Source organism: Diadema antillarum, unplaced genomic scaffold, assembly GCF_040938485.1.
Source record: "Diadema antillarum isolate AM-2024a unplaced genomic scaffold, OU_Dant_1.0 seq00000563_RagTag, whole genome shotgun sequence".
NCBI classification, from domain to species: Eukaryota; Metazoa; Echinodermata; class Echinoidea; order Diadematoida; family Diadematidae; genus Diadema; species Diadema antillarum.
In genome coordinates this window covers 1,924,271-1,938,293 of record NW_027271502.1, presented here as the reverse complement: position 1 = coordinate 1,938,293, position 14,023 = coordinate 1,924,271, and the positions used below count along the sequence as shown (strand labels likewise).

Sequence of the window (14,023 nt, the reverse complement as noted above, 5' to 3'; positions counted from 1 at the left end):
CATTATGTACGTGATTTTGACCTTTCACTTTGAACGTGTTTACATAAAAGTTTATAAGCTAAAGACAAAACTTCGTCCTCTCACACATGCATACATGTCAAGTTTCATTACAAACGGTATCCACAAAATTGATTACGGAATGAAGGACAGACGGAAGAACGGACGGACGACCAAAACAAATGCCTCGGCGACACTTCGTACGTTATGGCTGTGACATACAAATGTAAATCAAAACTTGGATAGTCTGAAAGACACCGCGAGTAATCCAAAGAAAACAAATCATATAGTTTCCGGACGCACTCTGATTTCCCACTTTTTTTTTTTTTTTTTTCCTTCGTTTTGGATCTGTCGGAAAGCGGTGCATCATTACGCTTGAGTCATGTCTGTTCAAGCAACGCCATGCTGGGCAGGAATAAAGGCATGACAGATCTTCAGTTTATCGCAGAAAGATATCAAAATAATTTTAAAATATATTATATATACCTTCTACTTCAATAAAGTAGACAACGGCAATGACAATTCATTATCCCCAGTGCACCATGACTGATATTGGGGATTTCCCAAAGGCAAACAAAATTAGCGCGTAGCTGCGCGTAATCAACAATGGGCACTGCGTATGAGCTTTGCTCGCGCCCGCGTGATTGCCTTTGCCTTTGGTAACGACATGGCGCCTGTAGATCACGGGACCAGCTTTTGACCAATTACAGGCTTCAAAACACGTAAGCCAAAAACTGAGTTGGCCAGACTCTGTGCTACACCAGTGCCGTATATTCGGCACTGCATGCTTTGGTTTAATATAAACCGTCAGACTCTGAAAAACCGTCTGCTCATTAACGCTGGACTGGTCTTCGTGACGATGAACAGCCAAATCAAATCCACTGAGCTCAAGGTTATCGAGGAAAATGGAATTAAAGTCTATGTAGCCAAGGATCATTTATCACCGGAACGTACGACGACGTTTTTCAATCCTAAAATGAGCAAAAACAGGTAAAACATTGTGTTCAGTCCCACTCGTTAGAATGCTTGCATGTTCTGTTAAATGTTACTACACGTTGTAGATCTATATGAAATTGGTACGTTAGTGTTACTGCTGCTGCGCTGCGCTGCTGACGTATAGACCGTCTATTTCTAGACTCTGTCTCAAGAAAATCTAGATTTGCTTAAACTACGGTTAATACTCAGTAGAATCTGCTTAGTCTCCCTTTCAAATACGTCATTGTATTCAGGCAAACTCCAAAACCACATCAACAAAGGTAGGAACGAACCTGTTCCTAATCCTACTAGACATACATTTGTATTCCTATCTTTCTTGATGTGGTTTGTTCCATGATCCTGATCCTGATGGATTTTTAAACTGCTCAGCTCACTCAGTTATAGCCCCGGAGACCCGCCGCTGTGACGTTGAATTGGGGCTGGTCGCAGTTAACTCAGTTAGAAATTAAACTTTAGATCTCTTCTAGTAGACCGTGTATACACCATCATTGACCATGTGGCGTAATTTTAATCTGCACCTCCCAAAATAAAAAAAGGGCCATTCTGACTGTTTGACAAGATGCAAAGCTTATAGAGACTTAGCAATTCGAATTTAGCAATATAAATGTTTAGTGGTTAAATTTATGATTTGTAAATTCAGTAAAGTTATTTAATGATATCATAATACATGTAACTACATGAGCCATTTTGGCATGTCTTTCTCAGTCACATGTGGCTGGATGATGTTTGCTTGCTTAGACTAGTGTAACTGAAACATACAACTTAACAAGTCAGTGGGCCTATGGTTATGTGAAGTAAATTTAAGATGAGAATAAGATTTCTGTCATGAACACTTGATGAACAAGAAGGTAACTATCCCCAGCCCAGTTACTGTAAAAACGCGACAGGGCTGTGCCAGGATGGTCCACTACACAAAGCAAACACAAAGTGAACTTGTGGATCGATCGCATAGAGTTAAAATTGATACTTCAGTGACTTGAGCTCAATTTAGTTGACATTATTTTTGTCACCTCAAACTAATGAAAGACAGTCTTCATTAACAGTTACTTAGACTTCATGTGGATGTTATCGAGATTGACATAGAATACAAACAATTCTCAACTACCAAAAACGACAATTTTATGCCGTGTGTACCAACAGTGGAGTACATCACCTTTCAGGCACTGATGGCCATTTTGAATAATCTGGAGTTCGCGCCATCACAGCTGCACTACGGTCAACAACGTGACCTTTGAGAGTGCAGCTCCAATGGTGTGAACTTCCAATTATTCCAAATGGCTGTCAGTGAAAGACGTACCGAGATGTACCGTTCACACAAGCTGCCTAATCTTTGTTTTCGGTAAGTTGGGAATTGTTCATGTCAATATCAATAACATCTACATGAAGTCTAATTAATAGAATAAAGCTTATCTTTATGGCCAGGGACTTTAATGAGTTTGAGGTGACAAAAAATAATGCCAAGTATCAAAACTCATTGTGATTGAAATGTTCACGTTGTGTTCACTTTGTGTTGTGGACCATCACGGTATAGCCCTCGCATGATATTACACTGTACAGTGACTGGGCTGTAGTTATCGTAAAGGCAAATAAGATTGAACAGGCTTGACTTTGAGTCAAAGTACAGCAGAAAGTGTTGGACTTGGATGGTGAACATTGCAGACTGAATCATTGAATTATTCTTTTCCCTCAAAGAGTGTGGCTTGATTGTCCTATAGTGGATGTTAATATTGTTATTATGAGACTATCAACAATATTTGATTAAGTGCAATTGATTACAGTGCACTCCCGTTATAACGAAATGCTCGGGACCGCCAGTTTTCTTTTGTTATAACGAAATTTTGTTATAACCGAACAAATGCCATATATAACGAAAACAAGGAAACCACGTATATATTCTGTTTGCTAAATACTCATCATACACTGCAAAGCTACTAGCAGTATGTGAAATGTGATGGGATAACTATATTACAATGATAAACGCAAGTTCCCCTTAGAAACTGTGCGTAGCGTAGGAGCGAACACACAGTGGTGTGAAGCGTTCACCCATGCAGAGACGCTATAAATGCTTGTTCCACTACGTATTTTCGAAAGCAATTCGCATGATATTTTCGTTATAATGGAGCACATTTCTTTTGCTTTTCTTTGTCTGTGGCACTCGGAAAAGACTTCGTTATAACGGAAATTTCGCTATAACCGTGTTCGTTATAAGCGAATTTTGTACCATAGACTTTGTGTGATAATTTTGGAACCAGAAGATTCACTTCGTTATAACGAAATTTCGTTATAACCGTGTTCGTTGTAACGGGAGTGCACTGTAATCAATTAATTAATGAAAGTAATGAACTGCTCTCAGTGTTGCTGTCTTATTCAATTGCAGAATGCTGGTTCTTTGTGCATTAAGTGCAGCAATCCAGGAGAGAAATCAAGAAAAGAAGGGAACAAACCGAATGAAATGTCTTGATGCGTTTGGAGCCACTGGTAATATTTTGTTTATTTTGTTTAAATTGATCTTGCTTCCTTAAAAAAAAGTCTCTCAGTCTGACTGAGTTGATGCAAGTAGTGGTTCTCGAAATGAACGTATGTATTGAATTCTGGACTATCCCCAAAGATACTAGAAAAAAAAAACCCCATTTAAACACAGCAACAACAGTGCCGTGGGGAAAGTCAACAGAAAATGTGATTGTCTTAGGTTATATCTGTTTGTCTGTAAATGTAAGATGGTTTGTGATGTCAGAAAGATGATTAGAATTCATGGGAGAATTGTGCTGGAAAGTATGGTATTGTTGGGGGGAGGGTGGATATGGTTGACAAGAGAGCAAATTCCCATCTGGTAACATGTTTAACGGGATGAAAATATTCTTTTATTCAATGATATGGTGTACATGTATTCATGCTCTGATTCTCTCCCCCCCCCCCCCTTCCCCCCACCTTCCTAGAAGAGTGAATGCACCCAAGTGTCAAATCAAAATGCCTGCAATTCATTTTTTTTTTTTTTTTTTGTCCTGTCAAGGGATACATGTACAAAGTCTTGTCTGCGTAAGTACTTCCCAAATCATATGTGGGATAACTTCAGGCTAAACCATGGCATACAGGAAACTTGGGGATTCTGCACAAAGTCTGTTGGAATTTGAAAGTCTTACACATGTATAGAACGTGTTAACCTTTTCCTTCAGCATTTCTCCGAGAATGGTATGCCCCCTCCCCCCCCCCAAAAAAAAAAAAACAATAACAATAACAAAAACAAAAACACAATTCTTTCTGCCTGTTGCCAAAAATGGGTATATTGTAGGTTGGTAATCTGCCTAGGTGTGGAATCAGTCAAGCAGTATATATTCTCATATGGTCAGCTACATGTGCCATTAAACTATCCAATGCAATTATAGTTAGTACAATTGTACGTAAGATATGTACATAGAGGGTTCGCTAAGCAGGCTATCCTTTTGTTATAAATACACTATAAGGACACCCAAATGTAGTCAGTTAAGGAAAATCAGACCTCAACTTCGATAGCCACATACGTCTACATTTTGGGAACTGGTGATATTGCTCAGTTGGTTGTGCATCTGCCTCTAGATCTAAAGGGCCCGGGTTTCAAACCCGGGTCTAACCAAGCTATGCTGTGTGTAATCATACCATCCCCTCTGGCAAGAGGCAAAATAATCTGTCCCTCAGATAGGACATAAAATGGAGATCCCGTGTTTGAGAGAGTCACAACTCATGCATGTTAAAGATCCTGCTCCATTCATTCATCACTCAGAGCTGCATGGGCTTTTAAATCTGGTGAAGGGGTCCACCTCACATCCAACTGGACCCCATGGGATGCACATGTAGACCAGCTAGTACAGCTTTATAATAAGGGGATGGTACAGTATTGGTGGAGGCGAGAACTGGGCTTCTAACTTTTTGCGAGATACCAAGAAAAAACTTATGATATAGTACAGAGCACACCGTTTTAAGAGAAATTTAAAGTTTATTAAATGAAAATCGGGTTTGGAATGACTGAAACATCCAAAAAACAAAGTAAAACAAAGCGATCGTAGTGCACAGTGTGGGTCCCACACTTTATCAGAATCGCTCTTTTTTTGATATCTCAGCCATTTCAAAACCAATTTTCATCAAATAAACGTTGAATTCCTCATAGAATTACATGCTCTTTCATATCTCACAAGAGGTTTCTCATTATCTCACCAAAAATGTTAGAAACCTGAAATTAGGTCTCAACCAAAACTATAGATCCCTTTAATAATCTGTTGAAGATGGTTTGATTATGCTACAACATGCATTTCCCATAGACACCTGCCGAGTATACATGTACTTGGGACTCGCCCTCAACAGGTTAATATGGGCTTACCAGCCATCTTCTCAGATGAAAATGAGACAAGCAAACAAACCTGGCTTACCCATTTTCCCATCTTTAAGTTGGCACTACAGAAACCTGGTACAGTACTCTCCGCATAATCGGGTAGGCTCGGGCAGAGCGTTTCTTACCTATTAAGCGGAGTACCTGATTAACAGAAGAACACATCTCATTCACAATTGACACACACAATGTGTATTTACATGAATTGTATACTGCACCAAACACCTACACTGTATGCTTGACACCTGTGCTTGCACGGCACATTATAAATACCGGTACCTTACACTTGCTCAGTCACCAGCAATATAATTCACACTCTTTTTTTATGGACAAATATGTTTTCAGAACACTTTGTCGTTTCACTCCTCGCTAACACGCAGACGTTTTCCGAAATGAACACATCTCTTTGCGTGCACAAGTCACGTAGAATGTCGGGTTAGGTGACTGGGAAAAAGCAAAATTATATGGAGCTGGCCAGATGGTGCATGGTCTGATTTTCGTTGCAAATTTCTTGTATTGTGAATGTTGTTGCAGAGCAAGGCAGGAGCGCAAGTGTGTTCAACTCCTGTCTGTCTATGCAGTTGTGAGTGCCAGCTATATTTGTGATGTTTGTTTTTGTGTGGCAAGTCGGTATGTGTACAAGTTTTTGCATGTTTAATCACTCCCAAAATGATCGGTCTTCTTTGCAAATTAAGCAGAATATGTGATTAGCCGTGAAAAGTTTGACATGCTTGATTTCTTAAAGTGTATATCTGCGATAAAATGCGGGTAGAAATTAGATTAGAAGAAAATTTTTTACCCTATTATGCGGAGAGGCAACCCGATTATCAGGTAATTTTAATGTGCATTGGAACTGACTCTGACATTACTACCCAATCAAATGGAGAACCCGTTTAAACGATACCCGATTATGTGGAGAGTACTGTACATGTAAGAAGATCTAGGTTCCTGGAATGAATAGGTGAATGGCAGTCCAAATTTATTCCAAGTTCTTAATTAGACTACCCAATTTGAATTTTATCATTGAGGTCTTTAATAATTGAATAGTGTAAGGCAGGCCTGGTAAAAAGAGGTATACATACACCTTTGTAGAATACCATACCCACTGGGTGAGTTCCTATTTTCCATGTACAGGTCCAGTGTATTTGATGTATCGCTGTTGTTTTGGCAACATGCAGATTGTAATGCTTCAGTCCACATCACCTTAAAGTCTTACAGCCTTTCCCATAATGGGCGTAAATGCCAGTATAATTAGGACAGCAATTTCTACCAATGCTGATACAAGGAAGATTTTGGACGCTTACAGTATGTTGCGTAATCTCTTTCCTTTCTTTTTGTTTTCCAGGTATTATGGCGCTTCAATGGAAGATCCATCTTGGAGGAAGCATTTCTGTAACAGTTGTAGACAAGAACCCTGCAGCAGTCAGCAATGTCAAGAAGAATTGTGCCTTGAACTCTCTAATGGCTGCAACCAAGTTCTCCTCTTCCCATGGAGAAAGAACTGAGGATGAGGTGGAAAAAGTGACGATGACAAATAGAGAGGACTCCAAGAACCCCGTTGAGACCAGCATCGAGAGGCGAAAAGAAGTGGATGGTGAGAACTTTGTGAGAACCGAGATGTGCGGAGCGAGTGATAGGGATGCGGACACTAAGAGCAACATCAAGGGAGATCTCAACGACTCTCTGAGATCTTCCCAAAAAGAAAAGAGCGGATTAGCCGCGGATGCCGTTCCCGTGGCTGCAGCCAGGAAACTGGAAATCATCTGCTGTGATGCCAATCTGGTCATGAGGCAGAGATATTTTGATTTCATGTAAGTTCCTCAATTCTCAGCATAGTGTTGTGTAGTGGGATAAGTTTACTTTACCGAGGTACATGTATACTATATGTTCAATGAAATATCATGGCACACAGTTGAGTATAATATTTTGGAGAGCAGTTTATTTGAGAGGTGTCTCACAGCATGACATTTCTCTTCCAGCATCAAATTCCGAGTCTTCTTGAATGTTACAGTTCACTTCATACACTAAATTATATACATTGGTTACAACATACTATGAATGGGTGAATGGGGGTGGAGTTTTCATGTTAAGGGTTTTCAATTGGGTAAAACTTTGGTTGTTAAAGAAAGAAAGGCGGGACTAGTTTTAGGAAGGAGGTAGTATTCTTGGATTTTTATTCAACAACAATTCTAAGTAATCAATGGGGGAAGGGCAGGATGTTTGGGTTGGACTCAGCCTGGTCATGAATTAGATGGAGCTACAACAACTTTCACCATTCTGTTAATATGGTCATGGTATATTCGAGGGAGGATGAAGGTCGGTGACTTTCTGAAAGAGCAGACTTTAAACTTTCAAATGATGTATGACTTAAATAAAATGGATTCTCCTAACCTATCTACACTGTAAATATTTGAAAGAAAGCACACACTCAAGAAAAGTGTGAACTGAGAAAAGAGGCTCTGAAGTACAGGGTTTATGAAAGCGCTTAATCTTAACCAAGCCATGCTACCACTAGCTGTGTGATGAATGGGACAAAAAACAGGAATTAAACCACTGGAGTAACAACAATGAAGGGATTATCAGATTGAGCTGAAATCAAGCATGCTTTACTAACACATTCTGTCCATGATTAATGCTAACTTTCAAAGCCGTAGCATCCTCCTCTCTAAAGTTATTAGAGTTGAAGTGAAGTGTGTATACAGGGTTTTTAAGAAATGAAAAGGGGAATCTAAAAACATGCGTAATTACACCATTTTACTCAAAAAAGTATTCGAGATAAACTGCTAGAAAACATACTTTCCTGTTTCTTCTATGATCCAATAATTTAGCATAATGTGGAAGAAGACCTGCTCTTTCAGAAAATATGAAAAAGTCAAGATTGGCTAAGTTGACCCATGTCACCTATTTTCAGTCCTCACACAAAATCAGTGTGTGCGACTTTTTGTTCGTTTTGTGATGTATGGTCACAAATGAAACCGTCCTCAACGGGTTATATGGATGGTGTAGTTTTGGTTGAGATTGGGATTCAGATTTTAACTTTTTATGAGATAATTAGAAACCACTTTATATTAAATATAAAAGAGCATATGATCTAAGAGGAATTAAAAGTTTATCTGATAAAAATCGGTTTTGAAATGACTGAGATATCAAAAAACAAAGTAAAACAAAGTGGTCCTAATAGAAGGTGGGTCCCACCTCTTATTTGCAATGGATCACTTTGTTTTGGATATCTCAGCCATATCAAAACAACTTTTCACCAAATAAACTTTGAATTCCACTTAGAATTATGTGTTCTTTTACATTTCATAAGAGGAAATGGTAGTTGTACTAGTATACTTTACTAGTACTAGTGTACTTTTCTTTACCTTTTTGGTACCGGTACTTTTTACTTTTTATACTCCCTTTCTGTTTTCATTTTGTCTTCTCATGATTTCTGGCAAATTAGCAGACCAATGTTCACAATTATGACGACATGCAACAGAAGTACATTGTAGATGTAGCAACCCCTATAGAGCAAGTGCAGTGTGCCTTGTTTCCAAGGTGGATGCTGTGTTGCTGCTTTGTTATGTTGCTCTGGCTTTCAATGGAGAAGTAATCATACACAAAATCATCTTCCCAGTCATGCTATTGTAAATGAGTCATATGGCATACAGTGTCTTATAATTATATGAAAATAATATTATGTACATGTACATGGTATATCTTGACAATTGATATTGTGAGTTTACACTGAACATTTTTGTGTGTGTGTGCACTACTGCAATTTATCGAAATGACTGATAAAGTTTGAATTTTTTGAAACTTTTTTCTTTTAGGTGGGTCGCGTGTGTTGCCCTTTCTGCTTGTAATTGTTGAAATCTTGACATAAATATGGTTGTCCACATCTGCTTGCCATTTTTACCAGCCATTTAGATCCATACGGATGCGCTACACCTTTCCTGGATTCTGCCTTCTCCAACATCAGCAGCGGAGGGGTCTTGTCCATCACGTCCACTGACACGGCGGCTCTCTACGGTCAGTGCCCTCAGGTGACCAGGAGGCATTACGGAGGCCAGGTTGCGAAGTGTGAATACTTGAAGGAGCTGTCTGCTAGACTGGTCATTGCTGCCGCTGTCGGGTACATCTCTGATTTTAGCAAGATGCACTGCTGTCGTTTACATGTTGAAGACTAGTCCCAGTATTGGGCAGGTGTCTATGGTTTTATGCGTGTTATCACATCCGGCACTGTGTTTTTAAAAGGGAGGGAGGCCCAGTTTATGTTGCTGGTTTCTCAGCTGACAAGCAAAAAAAAAAAAGACCAAAAAAAAAAAAAGAAAAGAAAAGAAGGAAAGAAAGAAAATGTATCATGATGCAAACAAGGCCCCTCCCCCTGGCCCATACGCTGGCCCTGGTAATAGCAAAATAGACCAGCCCTAAACGGGCTAATGGGAGAATAAAATAATAGTGACTGTCTGGCTCAAAACCTCCGAAAAGTATGCCAAAATGAATAATTATTCACTTTTCTACATAGTTTGAAAGAGAAAGTTCTAATCTTGAAAATGATTATGACTAGTTAAAATTACACCATCCTAACCCATATAAAAAGTGATCGAAATAAATGAGAGTTGGGAGATGCAGTTTCATAGGAAAAGGAAAAAAATGATTTAAGATTAGGGTAATAATTGCCTATTTTTATATTGCACCCTCATGTAATATAGTGAATTATAAAGACTACATGTGTATATTTTTTTCAACTCAAATGATTCAGTTCAAAAGTGATTTCATTTTTCAACAGAATGTAAATTAAGAGGGTATGCAAATGAGATGACATTACAGTAAAATTAATTGGATCAATTGGCAGTTGATATCTTTTTAAAGGAAATATGCTTGACATAGCAAGTGCAGGTGACTACTGTAAAACATGATATATTCACGGCATGAATATTTTGCGAATTGGAGCCGACAGCCTTTTTCGTGGCATGAAATTTTCGTGAAGTGCCACTGGCGTTCAATGCATATAGTGTAAACATTGACTTTCGCGTGCATTTTAATTTCGCGAATCTTGGCGCTCGCGAAATTCGCGAAATTAAAGTGCACGCGAAAATTCCTTGTTTTACAGTATGCGACTCACGACTATACGACCTTGAATAGAACCATTGGACCAGGTTGTACAAAATGGCAACGCGGAAATACGATCAGACCACACAACTAGGCTTATGACTGTACAGAGTGTAGCACATCTAAACAAGAAGTGCACACATCTTGCATTTTACTGCATTGTGATTTGCGAAAGCCCACTGGTCATGGAAATTCAACATGTCAAATCTCTACAACTGGCGCTAAGACTCAATCGTATGACTGGAAACTGGCAAGACTGGTTACCTCACACTTCTGTTCTTAAGATCGTACAACGTACAATTGATTGGGTCGTATAGTGTACGGCGGGCTATTGTACGAGCTGAAATTTTCGCGGTGGTTTATTTTCGTGAATTTCATAAATCGCCTTTGAACTGCAAAAATAACAACACGCGAATAACTAAGTTCAGTTAGACCCTCGCAACCGCGAAATTAACAACACGCGAAAATGTTCTCCAAGTAGCAATTTGCGAAAAATATCTGTAGGCAAAAATTTCAGCTTGTACAGTATTTAAAGGACAAAAAAAGGAGGGACCCTCTACTTTGAACTCCTAAGTAAGTCTCACAAGACTTCATAACAAAGAATGATAGCTGAATGACCAGGGATTCTAGTGAAGTTAGGTCACTTTCTGATCATCCATTGTGAATGTTCGCAGGGCTGCCGCGAGGTGCAACAAGGGGGTGGAAGTCCTGGCCTGCGTTGCCGTGGAACACTTTGTTCTGGTCATCCTGAGGGTGAGGAGAGGTGCTGGTCAGGCTGACCGCTCAGTTGGACTGGTCAAGCATGTCCTCCACTGCCAGATGTGCAAAGAGAGGTGCTTTGTGGACAACTCCCTCACAGTGCCAAGTAAGGAGCCTGAGACATTTTTCATTACACAGATGAGGCACAGGTCTAATTGCGTCTGTCAGAATTGTGTGCATAATAGACAGGGCAGAGCCAGGCAAAAACTGCCTTTTTTTTCAGTCAAGGTTTTCTCACTTGATTCTGGTACTTTAGACCATACTTAACAAAATAAGCTTCTGCGCCATCTTGAAATCTGTCCCGAATCCAAGATGGCCGCCAAAAATCCAAAATGGCCGCCAGAGGACCTAAAAAGTGCCTTCTGTGGTTAAGATTTGTCTGGGGATGGGTTTTTTTTTTACTCTATTTGATGATAAATGGTAAGAGAAATAAGATTCAGTGGATTAAAATTAGAATCAGTTTCTTTTTTATTGCGAAAATCCAACATGGCCGCCAGACGCAGCTCCCTAAATTTATAAATGTCATAATAACCGGAGGGCCAAACCCTTAAAACTCGCTTACTTAACGAGTGAGTTCCACTCTCTCTACAAACTAAGTAGACCATGCTTATTTTCAAATTTTTATTTTAACAAACAATATTCCACTGGTCTACCTCAAAAAATTTGTTGCGAAAGCCTCCAAATCCAAAATGACGTCCAAGATGGCCGCCATATTTACTGAATATGCTATTTGAAAGATAGCATTTAATAGAAACATCAGATTTCAACAAATGTGATGTCATATGAAAGAGAATAAAATTTCCTACAAGTTGATACCATTTTTGTGGGAGATTGTGATAACTGGATTGAGATTTTAAGGAAAAATACTCATTTTTTGATATTTTTCTGAAAAAAAGGAAAATCATGAAAATGCTTGATTCAGCATAAATCAGAAAAAGACTGAAGGATCATCTTGAAACGTTTTTAGAATTTTGTTTAACATATAATTAATATTTGGAGAAAATTAGGGGTCAGTACCATATGCGGTTCAGGAGTTATAATGTCTCAAACTTGAAAACTCACTATGTAAAAATTTCCACTTTAGCTGTGACAAGACCTTGTTGGTCGTAAAGAGAGTCTGCACGCGCCAAGACTACTACACGCACCACTGGCACTGACGCTTGTAGCAATGCCAGTGGTGCGTGTAGTAGTCTTGGTGCGCGCAGACTTTTTTGACAAACAAGAGTTTGTGCCTGCAAACTAAAGTTTCATACCAAGTGGTAGCTCAGGTGACGCCGATCGCTATCATTTCAAAGTAGATTGTTCTCGAGCAGATGAGATAAAGCAAAAAATGTCTTTCAAATAGAGGTAGAAGCTTGAAACAACCATGCTATAGAAAGTTTAAAACAAAATTTGGATCAATCACTCAAGAACTTCAAGATTGCAGGCCATCAAAGCTGACATAGTTTATTGCGCCAAATTAAATGTATTATTTTAATTTTGGTACAATTTTGTCCGTTGTGCTCTCTATTTATAGTTATTATATATTTCAAACATTGTAGTGCTATTTCAAATCGTCATGGGCTTTTATGGAGATATTTTTAAAACCAGTGATATTCTACTCCGAAAAAGAAAAAAAAAAACGAGTGGAAGTTTCATTTTTGAAGGAGTAAATAACGGAAATCAGTAAATTTAAAGTACAATTGGAGTGAATTTTGAGTGAAAATTTTCATTTTCACTCATTTTAGAGTGACCTTAGGGATCACTCGTCACTCTTTGGTGATCCCTGAGATCACTCTAAAAGGAATGAAAAAAGAACATTTCCACTCTCGAGTGATCCTGATATCTAAAATGTGAAAGCATCTACCAATAGCATTAGTTCAATTCAATTTTGACACTATAACCCACATGAAATCAGCCTAAACCGATGTAAGAAAAATCTATTCACAGCGAATACACTTTCAGCATGCTTACTTGTAAATTCAATTCAATTCAATATAATTCAATGTTTTATTTCATTTTTTGACAAGAACATATAAACATCACTTCTTCTTTTTTTGGAAACAGAAAATCAGGTGCTCAAAACTATGTAGGATGAAAAGAATACAATAATTGTAGCACCTTACAATCATTACAGATTATCATAAAACTAGAGTGATTTGAAGTAAGTAAACATTGTGGATAATTCGAAAAATGGAGGGACCCACTAAAGAGACAAGTCTTGTAGAATGTGGGCCCCTCAGAAATGTGAATATACAGCATGAATAATCATTTTGGACAGTGTTAGTTGAACAATATACTGAAAAGTAATTTCGCACAACACATTTAAAAGCAACTTTGAGAAATTGCCGTCATGTCGGATTTTTCGGCGGGGGGGGGGGGGGGGGGGGGGGGGCGCTCGGATCAGAAGGGCTTTCAAGGACATGTACGGATCAGATATTATTACACATATGCCATCATCATTCACGTTTCTACAACAGCAGAGTAACATACAAGTACAAAAGCATATCTTTGATACAGAAGCATTTCTTTTTTAAATCAAAGATCGGCCCTTACCCAAACACTAAAATGAGCTCCACCCCCGCCCCCCTCCCAAAAAAATGAATAAATAAACCCTCAATATAGACTAAACAAGGACAATATATATGATAGACAGCAATACAAGAAATTCTAAAAATATATCAAATTATTAATCAAGATTTGACTCTGACGCAACACACTAAAGGTATCGTTTACCATTGGAAGAGATATCACATTCGATTTATATGTGCAGGTTAGTTGTATCACAAAACATTCTACCATGTTAAAATATATATATATATATATATATATATA

At 38.6% G+C, this 14,023-nt stretch overlaps 1 protein-coding gene across 1 annotated transcript in view; it reads left to right on the top strand.

The window, feature by feature from the left end:
* The first annotated feature begins 809 nt into the window (after positions 1-809).
* The window catches only part of LOC139735104 (TRMT1-like protein), a 33,369-nt gene continuing 20,155 nt past the window's right edge, over positions 810-14,023 (top strand). Inside the window, exons 1-5 of the mRNA XM_071645875.1 lie at positions 810-987; positions 3,371-3,471; positions 6,699-7,164; positions 9,228-9,470; positions 11,125-11,315. Coding sequence (XP_071501976.1) covers positions 857-987; positions 3,371-3,471; positions 6,699-7,164; positions 9,228-9,470; positions 11,125-11,315 — 1,132 coding nt within the window. The 5' untranslated portion in view covers positions 810-856. The remainder of the gene's footprint in view (positions 988-3,370; positions 3,472-6,698; positions 7,165-9,227; positions 9,471-11,124; positions 11,316-14,023) is intronic.